The following is a 15,691-nucleotide window of genomic DNA, read 5'->3' as shown; positions in this document are numbered from 1 at the left end:
GAAGGCTGCACAGCTAGTCGGTGGCTGAGCTGGAATTTGAACCCAGGCAGTCTGACTCCACAGCTCAAATGCTTATCAAATACACTATCTAAGGCGTCTCGATTTGGTCAGTAACCCAGTTTTCAAAGTATCAGTTCGCACAGTCCCAGCAATCAGAATCAGATAACAGGTCCACTTGCGAGGACAAGAGCAGTAACGCTGACAGCAATGCAGAGTGTGGCTGGGGGAACCACTGCCAGCTCGTCCTCTCTGCCCCTCACGCCTTCCCCTCTCACCCACTCACACCTGCTCCATGGTGCTTAGCCTGCCTCTACTGCCTCTGGGCTCTCCCATCCATCAGGTGCGTGTTGCCAAGGAGATCTTCCTAAATAATGCACAGCTCGGTGGCAGGGGCGGGGGGTGGGGGCAGCGGCGGTGGGGGTGTCACTGCTCAGCTCAAAACCTCTCATGGCTCCTCACTGGCCACAGACTGTAACAAATACTCCCCGGCCTGGCGTGTAAAACTCTCAGAGATCTGATCCTCCCCAGCTCCCCAGCCTTATTTCCTCACTGGCCACCTCCTCATACTCCATAGATTACAGACAACCGGACTTCCTGACCTTTCCCGAAACTCTCTGTATCTGTTTATTTCGCCCTCCCCCCAACAAGCCAGGGGCCGGGGATGCAGAAGTTGTATAACAAGCGATCGTGGAAGCTTGCCTGGGAGAACGGATGGATGAGCCCATCTGGAATGCCCTTCGTCCGCTTCCAAGCTACTTCTCAAGGTCTAGACTGAGTGCTACCTTCTCCACAAAGTATTCCCCAGGTCTTCCAGGGGAATTTGGCCTGTCTCCCTCTTCACTCTGTCCTTCCCTCTCAGCGCTCAAGAGGGTTTCGCCATATTTTAGCCACACATGCTCATGTCTGCCCCTGGGTGATGCTGGAAGGAGGCCGCCTGAGGTCACACTCTCTGTCCTGTGCATCTCCGATCCCACAGCGCCTGGCACATCGCCATGCACAGAGCAGGGATTTGTGTCATTGCCCTAGTGAACAGGGGAGCAGTGCTGGGACATCCAACAGGAAACAAGACCAGCCACCCTAACCCATACTTTCCCCCCGTGACTCTCGTCACAGTAAAATGGGGAAAGACGGTGAAAAGGAGGAAGAAGGGAGGAGGGAAAAGATCCTCGGAGTCAGCTCGACATGGTTTCAAACACCTGCCCCACCACCTCCCAGCTCGTGTGACCTTTGAACCTCATTTCCCTTTTATGCAAAATGGGAGTATTAAATATTCCATGTGAAATTCATCCATTCACATATTCATTCACGGCTTCGTTACTTGTTAAATATGAGACTTAGGGCCAGCGACCTCTTTTCTGAGCCTCGGTTTGCACCTCTGTAAAATGAGGATATTATTAGCATCTACCTCACAGGACTTCCGTGAAGGTTAAGTGCATTCATGTCTATGAAGAGCTTAGCACTGTGCCTGGCACACAGTTAATGCTCAACAAACATGAACTGTCACTGGCAGTTATCACTTTGTGCCAAGTGCTGTAATGAGTTTGGAGGACTCAGCAGTGAACAAAACAGGCCTGTCACAGAGCCATGATGTGGCTTATAGTCCAAAAGGGAAAAGAGACAGAAATGAAGAAAACAAGCTAATGGCTAAAACAATTACCGACTGTGGTGAGTTCTGTGAAGGATGGTGAAAGCCAACAACACAGAGGGGGACCATCCTTAGATACAGAGCAGGGAAGGGCCATGCAGGATTGTTGTAAGGATTAAATAAATACTATCTGTAAACAACTGCACTCAAATAGGCTGTAATTGGAAAAGAATGCCTCTTGATTAGGAGGAGGAGAAAATGGGTGTGAGGCTAAGGCATCTCTGATGGTGCTTGGGCTTCTCTTTGTTTCTGAAATGCTGCCTCCCAGGTCCCTTCTCCCTACATGTAGAGGGCCGAGGCTCTGTCTCTGCCCTTTGAAAAAGGAATTTATGGTCATCTGAGGTTCCTACACCCTATAATCACAGGCAATTCTCCTTGTAGAACATCTCATGCTGACTGTGAAAATACCTAATTATACAGTTGCCTTAGATCATCCTTGGATGGGCAGGGTCTGGATCCCTGGGCTCTTTCTCCAGATTTCAAAAAGCAGGAACAGACCTCGGGCTGGCCCTGCCCCTGCACGCTGAGAGCAGCTTGCTGTGGGAAGATTGGCACTCGGTGGAGTGTGCTTCAGGTGCTTAAAATAGATCAACTGTGTCATTAGACTATTGCAAAGCAGTCCTTTCATTGGCCCTGCTGGTGCCGGCGAGGACAAGAGATAACAGCCCATGGAGAAAGACCTGTGCTTTGCACAAAATTAAGCAGATGCGAGGAAAAAGCTTTTGAAATGATACATGCAGTAGGGAGTGGCATTCTGCCAAAAGAGGGGGTGGGCCTGTGGCACGAGCACACAGCAGTAACCACAGCACAGGGGGCAATAAGACAGCAAAGTGGAGCCTGTGTGGACCTTCTGTCTGGATGGTGGTGCCCTCAGAAAAGAGGCTACGACTTCTGGGGTGCAGGGCACAACCCAGTAGCACAACCCAGTAGCAAAGGATCATCCATACTCTCTTGGGGACACAAAACCAGAGTGTGGGGCTAACTCCCTACTGCTCCTTCAGGGCCCTCTCCCCAGCGTGTTTCAAGTCCTCCCACAGTTCCTAGGCATGCTCCGCCCTGAACGCACTGCTCACATACAGCCTAATCAGGGTTCTGCAGAGCTGTGCTATGACCGCCTCCTGCCCCTGCAGCCTGGAATCACACTGTTGGGCAGCCCACATGGCTCTGATGCCTCCAAGTGAACCTGAGAGCAACTCAGCTCTCCCCCAACCATTTACTCCAATGGCTGGTGCCACAGACGTTGGGAAGTGATGGCAGTTGAGGAAGGAAGAGTTCAGGCCATGTTTGGGAGGTAGGAATGACCAGATGTGGACACAGACTGAACACAGGAGAGTGAAGGAAAGGGAAATGCAGATGGGGGCTACTTTCTGACTACTAACTTTTGTTCCTGGGTAGATGGAGTTTCTAGCAATCAACTGGGACCACAGAGTAGAAGAAGGTTTTTTTTCTTTTAAAAAGAATAAGTTTATTAAATTTTAGTTTGAATTTGAAGTGCCTTGGAATATCCAGGTGGGCAACTTAGCAAATGGTCATAAAAATGAAAGTAAGAGAGATCTTCATAAAGAAAAAGAGAGTGGGTTTTTTAAATTAATGAATTGATTCAGCAAGTATCTTTTAAGCACTGACAATGTACTAGGCACTGTGCTTTGCCTTCTATGAATGATTTGCTAGGCTGATTTCTTCCAGAGAAATGAAGAAAAATCTGCTCTCAAGTGAAGAAATGTTAGCATTATCCAATTTCTCACCTTTCTTTCTCACGCAGGAGACCCCCATCATAACAGAGGAGAGGTCTTGAGTAGCCATTTAGGGTCAATGTGTGACCTTTCAGTAATTATCCCTTAGCTGGGTGGGTATATAGACTGACCTTACTGATAGAGAGCTCATGCTGTTGACTAGATGTCCTCCACTGGAACAGGCATGTCCCATATGTCACAACAATCTCTGGAACGGTCCAGCCTCCCAGGGTACCTTCCTTTGTCTGGAAAAGGTACCCAGAGCTGGGACCAGTTATCCAGAACTGCTTTCCTTTGGTCTATGTCCCACCCCCTACTAACAGATTCCCCTGGAAGTGAAACTGACCTCTAGGAGATGGGGGTAGGACATTGTTTGCCCAACTGTAACCAACAGGATATGATCTCACCCTCTGGGAATGGGTCAGCTGGGGAAATAAGGACACGAAGCAGGATTTTGCTCACTTCAAGAGTACTTTACAGCATGGCATTGTTAATCAATTGCTAACTCCAGACAGGACTGTCTCCTATGATGAACAGATATGCTGCGGTTTCCTCAGATCTGTGTTTGATGTTATATGGATCATCTACTAGACTAGGGTTAAAAAATTCAAACGCCCATATATAAAATAGATAAACAATAAGGATTTACTGTATAGCACAGGGAACCATACTCAATATCTTATAATAACTTATAATGGAAAAAAAAAAAGAAAAAAATATATACACGAATCACTTTGTTGTATACCTGAAACTAACACAATACTGTAAATCAATTATACTTCAATTCAAAATAAATTCAAATGCCTACAGTGGCAAGGTAACAGAAAAATATTAAGCTGTCCTTGTGCAATGTAATAGGAAGTGGTGGCAACTGTGGCTCTCTAGAGACCAGTACATGTCCCCCTGAACGCAGGCAATTCTACTTACTGTTGTCTGTCATGTAGGAACATAGAGGCAGGGATGCAAGGTCTTTCAACTGTTTTTAAAGAGAAGCTAGAAATCCCAATTTTGATTTCTGAGTGTTTGCAAATAATTCAAACTCACTGAAAAGCTGGTGTAGGGCAAATAAAACACGTCTCATCATGCTGGCCACCAGCTGGCCCATTTTGGCGGACCCGTATGATCCACGAAAGCAAGGACCATGCCTGATATATTTACTGCTGTGTCTCCAGCAACATGCTCGGCACAGAGCTGGTGGTCAGTAAATATCTGTTGAGTGAACAAATGAACAATCCAATTCTTATTATCCACGCTGGACGTTCCCAGGAAGTAGGTAGATTGAAAAACACTACCACGACTGTAAATTCCATTTCACTGTTGAAATGCTACACTTGTGCATAATGACCAGAATAGGGGTAAGGTGGGGAGTGTGTTTTCTGCAGACAGACTGACTGTGGAACACTGAGTCAGCGCGGTCCTCTTTTCTGGGCACCTTCTACGTGTGAACACTCCCCTTCAAGTTCTCAGGGGCAGGCTCCACCTCTGCTGGTGAGAGCCGGTAAAATGAGGGTTTAAACATCAAGACTAGGTGGATAACCAATTATCAGCATCCTACACTAGCCCTGGGGAGTGGCCGGTATTCAGGAAAACTGATCCACAGGGAAATATTTTCCTTGAGGAGTCATTTACTTAACAAACACTGTGTTACGGATTTAATTGTGTCCCCTCAAATTTGTATAGAGATGTCCTAAGCCCTAGTACTGCAGAATGTGACCTTATTTGGATATGTGGTCTTTACAGAGGTAATCAAGTTAAAATGATGTCATTAGGGTGGGCCCTCATCCAGTAAGACTGGTGTCCTTATCAAAAGGGGAAATCTGGACACAGAGATATGCACAGACAGAAAACGAATGTCAAGAGACAACAGAGGGAAGATGGCCACCCACAACCAAGGAGAGGGGCCTGGAGCAGATCCTTTCCTCATGGCCCTCAGAAGGAACCAACCCTGCTGACACTTTGATTTTGGACTTTCAGCTCCAGAACTGTGAGACAATACATTTCTGTCATTTAAGCCACCCAGTTTGTAGTACTTTTGTGTTACGGCAGCTCTGGCAAACTAATATACACTATTTTTATTCGTTTTATAAACATTTGCTATATGCCAGGCACCATTTTAAGCAATTCACAACTCAACTTATTTATTCTTTATAACAACTTTGTGAGAGAGGCACTATTACTACACCCACTGTGATTATCATTCGAGATGAGGATCAGAGGTACAGAGAAGGTAAGTGACTTCCCCAAGCACACACAGCAAGGAAAGGGCAGAGCTGGAAGGCGAACCCAGCTGTGCCCTTTAAAAACAATTTAACTGGCGAAACACCCAACAAGTAAGAGGTACTCACACACTTCTGGTTGTTTTCTGTTCTTTACAACGGTACTGGCTAATGCCGGGTATTAGCCAGTTGTTGACATTCACGGACACCAGATGTTATCTCAGTCAGATAAAGCTTTTGCCAGATAGGAGTGTTGGCGTTCAGAACTGATATCACTTCCTTTATGCAACGCAAGTACTCTTGAAATCACATTGTGATTTGCAGAGATGTGTTATACTCATTTTGGACTGTTTTAACCTTGTTCCCTATATTATTCCTCTAACCATCCCTTAGCCTTAAGTGGTCATTTGTCAACAAGTGCTCCATTCATTTGGGAAGCACTGTTTAAAAACAAATCTCTATTCTTATGAAGTATACAATCATCTCTATTTCATCTGTTTTGCAAATTTAGAATTTCTTTAGAGAGTATCCTCCTGTGTTTGTGTTTACAATGGATCCTTTCCTCTAGGAATTCTTAGCGTTCCTGACCTGGGCAATGACATTAGCAGAGGAAGGTCATTGTGCTCCTTGTGCTGGGTGTCTTCAATGCTGAAATCCCTTGCCTCCCCAGATCCACTCTGCTCCCTCTCTACCCTGGGAGGCTGACCATGGTGGGCCCATCAAGCCAGAGCCTTCCTTGCCCTCTGGCTCCTGGTTGGATCGGGTACCATAGGAAATCCAAGGGAGGAAGGAGAGAGAGGTCAGGATATTTATTCCCCTGGTTCCTTCCTTGGGGTGTTGCCATGAGCTGGCTGCCTTCCGGGAGCCAGAGGCCACAGCTCCTACCAGGCAGTCCCTCCCCTACAGCTTACTGGGTCTCTGGCTTCCTTTTTTTTTTTTTTTCCTTTTTAGGTCTGGGGGCAGGTGTGGTAAGAGCGGTAATGGGTCGCTGTTACTAGCCTCCCAGTCTTGGGCCATCCTGGCTTCTCCTTGTTTGTTTCTCTACATCCTTCTCACACACTTGCAAAGACTCCTCCTGTTTAACTCCCCTCAAATTGCACATCTGTTCCCTGCCAGGACCCTAAGACAGACTCCTCTTCTCTTTCACCCTATAAATCGATCAGGTGCAAGGCCATGCAGACTTTATTTTCTAAAGCATTTTTCCACTTATTTCTATTCTTACAGCCACCCAAATCCTGGCCATCAGACCTTTTCTGAACTAGGCTAATTGTCTCTCATCTAGGATCTAACTTCCTGCCTTGCCCTTTTAGACTCATGCCATATACAATACCAGGTTAATCATCTTCCTGAAGGCTTCCTGAAAGCCGTGGCTCTCTTAGGTACAGAACCCAGCGCTGGCCACAATACCAGCAAAACAGGCTAATTTTCAACTAGAGGGTTTGGCTCTTATGACACCATCATTTCAGAACTTTGTTCTACTCAAGGGCCAACTCAACTTAAGATTCAACTTCATTCCCTGAGACCCACCACCACTGAGTTTCTCATGTTATTTCACTTAATCGTCACAACAACCCAACTGGCACTACTGCCCACATTTTATAATGATAAAAATTCAGGTTGAGACATGATGTATCCTGTCCAATATTATAGAGAGACTACATGACAGATCTTTAATTTGAACTCAGGAATCCATACCCCAAAGCTTGGGCTTTTACTGCCCCAGTGTGCTGTCTGCTATCCCATGACATCTTTGTGAGGGTTATATGACCCCTTAATGTTCTCTTCAAAAAAACAAAGTCTACTCCAAAAAAGTAGGTTGTTGGCATGTCAATCCATGATAACAACCAAGGAAGGGGCCATCAGAAGAAGCCAATGAAATGAGGGAGAATGGCTCTTGGTACCACTGTACATGGTATGCAGGACGCTCTCCAACCTCAAGGATGAGCCAGCACTGGCTCTGTGCCTAGGAAAGCCACAGGCTTCAGGAGCTCTGGGAGTTCCAACCCAAGCAAAGCACAGCATTTTACGACACACAGAATTGACTCTGGTGCTCAGGGCCTCTGATGCTCTGGGGTCAACTCAGTCTCCCCTGGCTTTGATTCCCAGGTCTTGGGAACTCCTGGGGCCAACAGGGAATGGGAGACACTGACAGGGAATAACCAAAGGCTTACTGTTGCCTAAGAAAATGCACATTAGGTGGTGAGGCCCTCATGGCTCTGGGGATCATGTGAGAGCAAGGGGTCTGGGGTCAGCTCTTTTCTTGCTCTGTAGGTTCCGAAAAATGAGACACAGGGGTGAGTGTGTGATGACACAGACAAAGCTCTGAAGGAACAGGGCCAAGGTGCACAGAGGAGAACATCATCGGGGACTGTTAGCTGGACTGGGGCTGGGAAGGTAAGGAGGGGCCGTCCTGGGTGAGCAGGGGTGGTGGGCAGAGGGGCTGGTGCTGGTGGCAGGGAACTTTCCAGGAGGGAATTGAAGGAGGCAAACATGACAGGAACATGGAGACTGTAGAGGCACATGTGGATGAGGTTGGGCTGTGAGCAAGGCTGGGCCACAGGGGACCCTCCAGGCCTTGCTGAGGGGTTTCCTCTTGCATCTTAAGAGCAATGGGATCTGCATTTTAAGCGAAGTGTGATGCGGAGGATGGATGAGGAGACTGAAGGGGGCTGCAGTAGGTGAAGGGAGACTAGTTAGGAGGCTGCCTCAGCAGGTTGGAGTCAAATAACAGATCCCTGGAATTAGGTTGGGTGTGCAGGGGGAAGGAAAGGTCGGACAGTAGACACACCCCACAGAGGCCAAGGTACAAGTGATGACTCTGTTTTCCCAGAAGCCCTTGGCCCAGGGGAGGTACCATCTCAGTACTAGCCCTGGGTGGCCTGCTCATGCCTTTGGTGTCTTGTTCTCTCTGCAAGGAGCCCTCCTCCCCTTTTCCTTACTGGCTCAGAAGGCTGGAGCCCACCTGTTGCATTCTGCCAGGTCTGGACCACCATCCCACTCTACATCTCCAAAATTACCCATTTCTCTCACAGCCCTGCTTTGTGGTGTGCTAAAGCACAGCTAGAATTCAGAAGAAAGAATTCTGATGAAACTAAAATGTACTCTGAGGAGTCACTGACTTGGCACTCCCCTGTTTTTGCCATCTGAGACGTGTTTCTTATTAATAAAAAAAAAATTTACAGGGGCTTCCCTGGTGGCACAGTGGTTAAGAAGAATCTGCCTGCCAATGCAAGGGACACACGTTCGAGCCCTGGTCCAGGAAGATCCCACATGCCACGGAGCAACTAAGCCCGTGTGCCACAACTACTGAGCCTGTGCTCTAGAGCCCGTGAGCCACAACTACTGAAGCCCACGAGCCACAACTACTGAAAGCCCGCGCACCTAGAGCCCATGCTCTGCAACAAGAGAAGCCACTGCAATGAGAGGCCCGTGCACCACAACGAGGAGTGGCCCCCACTCGCCACAACTAGAGAGAGCCCGTGCACAGCAGTGAAGACCCAGCGCAGCCAAAAATAATAAATAAATAAATAATAAATTAAAAAAATTTACATATACTTACAAAGCAATCTCTCACAATCCTGTTTAATCCTCAAGATCACACTTCCACATTCCTTTCAATTTATGACAAAGATGTGACATCCGAGAGGTTGAATGACCTGCTCGCTAATTTCATCAAGTCAACAATGACAAGAACCACAATGACTACTGCAGTGACAATGACAGCCTGGCCACCATCGCTGACATGATGCCAGCTATGTCCCAGTTACCACTCTCTGAACTTTACACGACACATGAACAATTATCTCCATTCCACTCTGAGGTAGGTCCCATCATTCCCATTTTGCAGATGACACAACCATGCTGAGGAACACACAGTTAATAAGTGAAAACAGGAGAACTAGAACCTGGGCCCACCTGATTGCAGGACCCACCTGATTGCAGGGCCCGAGCTATATCAACTCTTATGAGCTGTAAGACTGTAGCCGAGGCTCCTCTTCTCCAGATGAAGTGATTAGCAGTGTAATAATAAGCGCATGCTTTGCCCCCACCTCAATGGTGACATCTGAACTGTTGGTTAGGCATGGCACACACTGTCGAAAATGCTATGCATCCAAGTACGTTTCAAAGTCCAACAATCACCTGCACTACTTGAAGAAGTTATTGAACATTAGCTAAAAGGTTTCACCTGTAAAACTGGAGCAATAATGCCCATCTCACAGGTTGGATGTGAGAGCCTGGGTAGATGGTGCAGGTGAAATGCATAGCCCAGTGGCTGGTAAAGAGTGAGGACTCAGTAAGTGGAAGTGAAAGAAAAACCGAGGAACAGTTTCTCTTAGGTTCAATTTCAGGCATGATGAGGACTGAGTTAAGAATTTCACATCCTAAGGGGGAGAGCATTTTTGCTTACATCAGGTCACTCCAAGGACCTCATGCCAATGTTCTGTCCCTGTGACCTTATGACCCTGTCACTCCTTCACTCCTGCAATGTCTGATTTCTACCCTCTCCTTTTGCAGACTCCCAGAGTGGGGAGGAACCTCAATGATGATGAAGCCCAGCCTCTAAGCCTGAGCGTGAGTTTCTCCAGTGTGCCCCCAGGCAGCCCTTTAGAGAAGCACTTCCTCTTAGGGAACCTCAGGGGCCCCCAAGACTGTCCAAGTCACTCTGTTTATTTCCCACCAGTCCCAGAAAATAAACACACTCTCCCCACTTAGAAAAAGTATATGAGGCTGGAATGGCATTTTTGTTAGTCCTCTTCTTCTGCAGTATTCAATTCTATTGGTTGTTATTTGAAAATTTAAAAGAAGTAAAATCTGTTTCCTTCTTTCAGGAATACTCAGTGTTGCTAATGGGACGAGAGTTCCTTATGATTCCAAAGAGAGAAAAGGGCAGGGTCTGTTGCTTGTTACCTTATTTCTTAGTTCCTTGAAAAATAAATGAGCCACCTTTCTCTTCTGTCGTTTAGTGAGAAAGGACTCCCATAAAAAATTTTTTCCCCTAGAGACAGTGAGAAGCGACAGGCAGTTTACATCCTTACTTGTCTGAGAGCACACAGATGCAAATATGTGGCCCATTAGGTGATCAGTTCTACCTAATTTTGCTCTTTTCCTGAGCCTGGTGTGAAGCCGCGGCCCTGTTCCAGATTGTCAAAATCAAGAGGCAAAATTCTTGGGCTGTAAGAGGCAGAGGGAGTCCAGCTACACTCGCTTGCTTAGCATAGCTATGTAATACACAAAGGAAGACAGCAGAGAGATGAGTCATACAAATACATAGTAAATAAATATATTTCATTTCCATCTCCCTGGCTTTCGCTTTGTTTTCCCCCCTTCCATGCCATAAGCCTTAAAATGGAGGGAGGGTGAGGAAACTGGGTTTGGTCTGGGCACAGCCTCAGAAGGTATTGATTTCTATGGCCTTGCTTCTCAGCTCTAGCTTTTTTAGAAGAAACTTGCAGATTCTTAGATTAGAAGGACCTCTAATTCAACCCTTCTCATTTCACAGATGAGCAATTTGGGATCCAGAGAGGAGATGGCAAAGTCATAGACCCAGGGAAGTGAATGTTCCTAGGGGTTCTCTGGTTTAACAACCCCGCCTGCTGCTAAATAACCCAGACAAGCAAAGCTGGCCGGGAGGCAGGAGGGGGGACTTGAACCCCGAACTCCTTCCAGGTGGCACCCATGCCACCCGCCCCAGCAGGTGCCCATGGTCAAAGGGACTATATTGAGGAGAAAGGGATTGGGCCTCGTATTTCTTACTGCATTTCTCAGCAGCTGAGGCTCAGCCCAGCAGCAAAATGTCTGGTGCTGGCTCTGCAGAGCAGTTGCTGCTTCTGGGATGTTAAGAGACCTTAGCCGAAGGGCTTGTCTCTTTTCTCTCATTCTCATGATGGCTAAAGAGCCTGCAGGTGTGTGAAAAAATCAGCCCTGTGCCCCTGGGGCTGCCTGCACACAAGAGCAGGATATTTCACAATCTCCAGACCCAAAGGTGGCTTCCTGATGATTTGTTTATCAAACTGCTCGTTCCTATCCCACGGCCTGCCCACATCCACTCACCCACCCACCAGCCCGAGGCCAGCCTCCCTGCTCCTCCCGGCTCCAGGACAAGCAGGGCCTTCCTTGGCTTTCCAGCTGTGAGCCCAGAGGTCTCCTCAGAGCCCCCCGAGTCAGACAATGGCCACACTACTGCTTCCGAGGCCTTGCCAGGCATTGCTAGAAGGAGACAAGCAGCCTTCCCCACACAGACAAGTGGCGCTGCCAATAAAACATGAGCACATCATCATGAAAAGCCGGAGCCACATCCCTGTGCCCAGGAGGGAGCACAGAAAGGACCAAAGAGGAGTCTGGGGGCCATGTGTCCCCGCGTGCCAGGCTTCTTCCTCCTTCCAGGCAGCCCCAGCGCCGGCTCCTGCACCTCCCGCCCCCACCCTGTTCCCATGGCAAAGAAGAGGAGGACCCACTTACTGCTCGTGTTCATGGTGATGCCTTTGCACTGGGTCTTTCAATACAGAGACTCCAGATGCTTTTTAAATCTTGCGATCTTCCGACCTCACTCATCACCTGGGGGTGAAAAGGGCAGTCCAGTGTCAGCTCTGTATCCTCAGGTGCTCTCTTTCTGCTGTCCCCCTCTCAGTCTGGGCTGTAGCCCCTGGCCTTGAAGACGAGGGGGCTAATAGGCGCAGGTGAGAGCAGCAAGGAGGAGGAGGCAGAGAGGACGCGGGAGCCGGGTCCGTCCGCTCCTGGGACCCGACTGCCGGGCAGAAGCAGGGCTGGCAGCGCCTGCTCGCGCGCACCCCGACTATTGCAGCCCAGCGGCTCGGGAGCCCAAAGGGGGTGTGGACCACAGGGAGGCAGGGCGGGGGCAGCGCGCGGGGCGCCCGGCTCCGCTGGACAGGGCGTCCCCACCCGGGCGCCGCGAGCAGCGACCCGCCCCAGGACCCACCTCTCGGCCAGCGTCGGGAGCCAGAGGCCCCTGCCCGGGCCCCTGCGACCGGTTCATGAATCCTGGTCCTCGTCTGCGGTCTCGAATTCCAAGGCGAGCAAAGCGAAATAGGAGAGCTCGACATCCATGATGCCGGCTCTCGGGGTGGCTGCGCAGGGGGCGCGGCCGCTCGCTGCTGCCACCTGCTGGACGCGTCGGCGCGTGTCCAGGCCCCGCCCCGCCCGGGCTTCTCCCTGGGTGCTGGGCTGTGAAGGGGGCGGATGGGACCCTGTGTCCTGCGGCCAACAAAGGGGTGCTTGAGCGCTGTTTCCCCCCCTTGATTCTGGGTTCTAAGGACTAGACCACGATAGGAAAATAGACCCTTCATGGGGAGGGTCTGTGAAGAAAGGATTGGCTTTGCAGGAAGACAGCGTTCACTTCCAACTCTGCTTCTCACCAGCCGGGTATAGTCTGGTCTTGAGCAGGTGACTGCTGTCTCTGCCTCTTCGTCCCCAAGTGTAGAAGGTGGCGACTGGACACGTGGATAAGAGATTAGGGGTTCCTCCAGTCTGCTAACTTCTGTCCCTGCCTCCCCCTTCATACTCCTTATCACTGACCCATTTGTTACAATATTTTTCATCATCCCTCTTCTCCGTGAGACTATTAGCTCCATCAAAGTATGGGTCTTGTCAGTTGGCATCACTGCCAGGCCCTCAATACCTAGAAGAGCACCTGGCACATAGTGGGTATCAATAAATATTTGTTGACAGAACGCCCCAGGTCTCTCCTGGATCTAATATCGTGCAGCCCTCAAGAGTAGAAGCTCCAGGAACGCCCGCCTTGAAACTCCCTGTCTGAGGCAAACAGCAGGTGAGTACCCTCATGACTCAACCTCACTGGTTCACCCAGTTATGTATGGCCAAAAGTTTTCTTTTTCCTGGAATCAGTTTTTGTAGGTGTGTATTAAAGAGACCTAAATTCTGATTCTCTTGGTCATGGTGAATTCAGTGAGGTGAGATTTTTTACATTCCCCTGACTACTTGCCCTGTCACCTTCTGAACCTAGTTCGTCGTCACAGAACCATGATTTTGGAGTGCAGAAGAACAAGACTGAAAGGACACATAATCCCTGTCTATACCATGTCTCTGGTTAGAGCACGGGTAGAATAAAAAAGCTGTGAACACTCACACCCCCAATTTGTAGACAAGGAAACAGTGGGTCAGAGAGGCTGAGCCACCTGCCCTCAGACACACAACATGTGGTGGCAGAACTGGACTAGAGCTTCTCGTTTCTAGGTTGGTCCCTTGTGAGAGTGAGTCACTGCATCAGAGTCTGAGAGGCCAGGGTAAGGGTAGGTGGCCACCCTCTTAAAACTGGGGAAAGAACATCTTTTAGGTAAATACAATGTTTCTACCTTACACAGGGTGAAAAACTTTGATATGGCTCAGGACTCCAAGATGTGACAGCCATTAAAGGATCTTTAGATAAATTGAAGGGTAATGGTTGAAACACGTTTTGATAGCTTATTAGGAGTTGTTGCCATTGGAGGGGGAACCTCCTCACAATTTTGTTTGTATAATAATCACCTGAGAGATCTGCAAAAATGGCTCCTGGTTCCCTTGCTCTGCATTTGAAACAAGCATCCCAGGTGATTCACCACTCTTTGCTACTGAAAAGGCCTAGAATAACTTTGAAAACATAGTAGTGCTTAATACATACTTAAATGATTCCCAAAGATCTCTTTAGAGACCCCCTACATTTTCAGATTGAGATTCTTTATTCAATTCCCAAGTTACATGTAACTTGCTAGGTTCTAATTTCTTTTCCCCCTGGGAGAAAGTTCAGGTAAATTTAATATGTAAAATTAAGACTTTTCAGTGAACATATTTAGTTATCACCCAAAACCTCAATGTTCAGAACTTTTCAGATTTCAGGTTTACATTGTCAAATAAAAGCATATCATTCATTCAGCAGTCATTTATTGTGTGTCTACTCGGTGCTAGGCCCTGTGCTGACAGCTGGGGATACAAGAAGACAGACAAGGACCCTGGCCTCCTGGAGCATAAATCTTTGGGGAGGAGTGAGGATAGACGGTAACTAACTAAGCCAAGTGTGAATTAGGTAAACGAGATGGTGGCTTGGTTAAGAGCTCAGGAGCAGTTTCCAGCCTGGCTGATTTTCAGTCTTAGCTCCATCGTTTACTAGCAAGAGACTCAGCCTCTATAAGCCTCAAATTCTTCATCTGTAAAATGGTTATAATATGGTACCTACCTCATGGATTGTTGTGTGTATGATAATATTCAGTGTAATGCTTGGCAAATGAAGACGATGTATGCTAATTATTAATATCATCCCTCATTTATACCTACCCTCAGAGACAGTCCTGTCATTTTCTACTGATGTAGAACTTTTGGGCTTTTCCATAGAGTGGTGGCCATGAAAATATGCCTCAGAATTTTCCAATTACAGGGGGCTTAACTGACCAGTTCTTCTTGTCTAGGGTTCTTTTAATACTACATCCAGCTGGGTGCTGATGAATTCAGCTCTTTGGAGAGACCATTGGTCCAGTCTAAAAGCTCCAATTAGCTTCTGTTGGGGAAACAATCTTATCTTCCCTGCGCAGTTATTAGGATAGGAAGAAAAGGGTTAAAAGAGGCTAAAAAAGCAATACCCGTGAGGATGTCCACAACAATCAGAGGCAGCCGGGAAGGACGCAGGAGGAAGCTGGGGGTGGGATCCTTGGTGGAATCAGCTGTGAAAATCATCAGGAAAGCAGAATCTTGGCTCTGCCCTCACAAGAGAATGGAGCTGAGAACCGCAGAGCAGAGGGTCCCTTTGTTTGGAAGTTTGTTTTGAACTTTATGACTCCAGAATGGAGATAAACAAGTCTCACTCAGGCGAATGCTCCTGGTGTTGGAAAACCAGGTGGCAAAACCATTGGGAGACAGATAATGGGAAAGAGGAAAACTTGGGGGCTTCACCCAGGCCGCTGCCCCCACTATGCTTCTCTTCTCCTCAAAGAGCCCCCTTCTTTCCTGACTTCCTGTCCCTAACTGGGGTGGTCCCTGGCTCTCCTCTCCACTTTCTGCCCCCTCATTGCTATAATTGCCTAACACGGCCCTAGGCCCCAACTTTTCTTTCCAGTTGCGTTTCTCTTGTTCCCATCCAGCTCCATCCTATA

General features: G+C 48.2%; 1 protein-coding gene across 1 annotated transcript in view; it reads right to left on the bottom strand.

Annotated features, from left to right (window-relative positions):
• Window positions 1-12,668, bottom strand: part of ABLIM3 (actin binding LIM protein family member 3) — a 144,684-nt gene extending 132,016 nt beyond the window's left edge. The window contains exons 1-2 of the mRNA XM_082650673.1: window positions 12,532-12,668; window positions 12,054-12,149 (exon numbers count right to left, since the gene is read on the bottom strand). Of these exons, the coding sequence (XP_082506799.1) occupies window positions 12,054-12,066 (13 nt within the window). The 5' untranslated portion in view covers window positions 12,067-12,149; window positions 12,532-12,668. The remainder of the gene's footprint in view (window positions 1-12,053; window positions 12,150-12,531) is intronic.
• Window positions 12,669-15,691: the final 3,023 nt, after the last annotated feature.

This window comes from Grampus griseus (assembly GCF_964374135.1).
Source record: "Grampus griseus genome assembly, chromosome: 3".
Classification (NCBI taxonomy): domain Eukaryota; kingdom Metazoa; phylum Chordata; class Mammalia; order Artiodactyla; family Delphinidae; genus Grampus; species Grampus griseus.
Note: the sequence above shows the minus strand (reverse complement) of the source record. Positions and strands in the feature narration are given on the sequence as shown.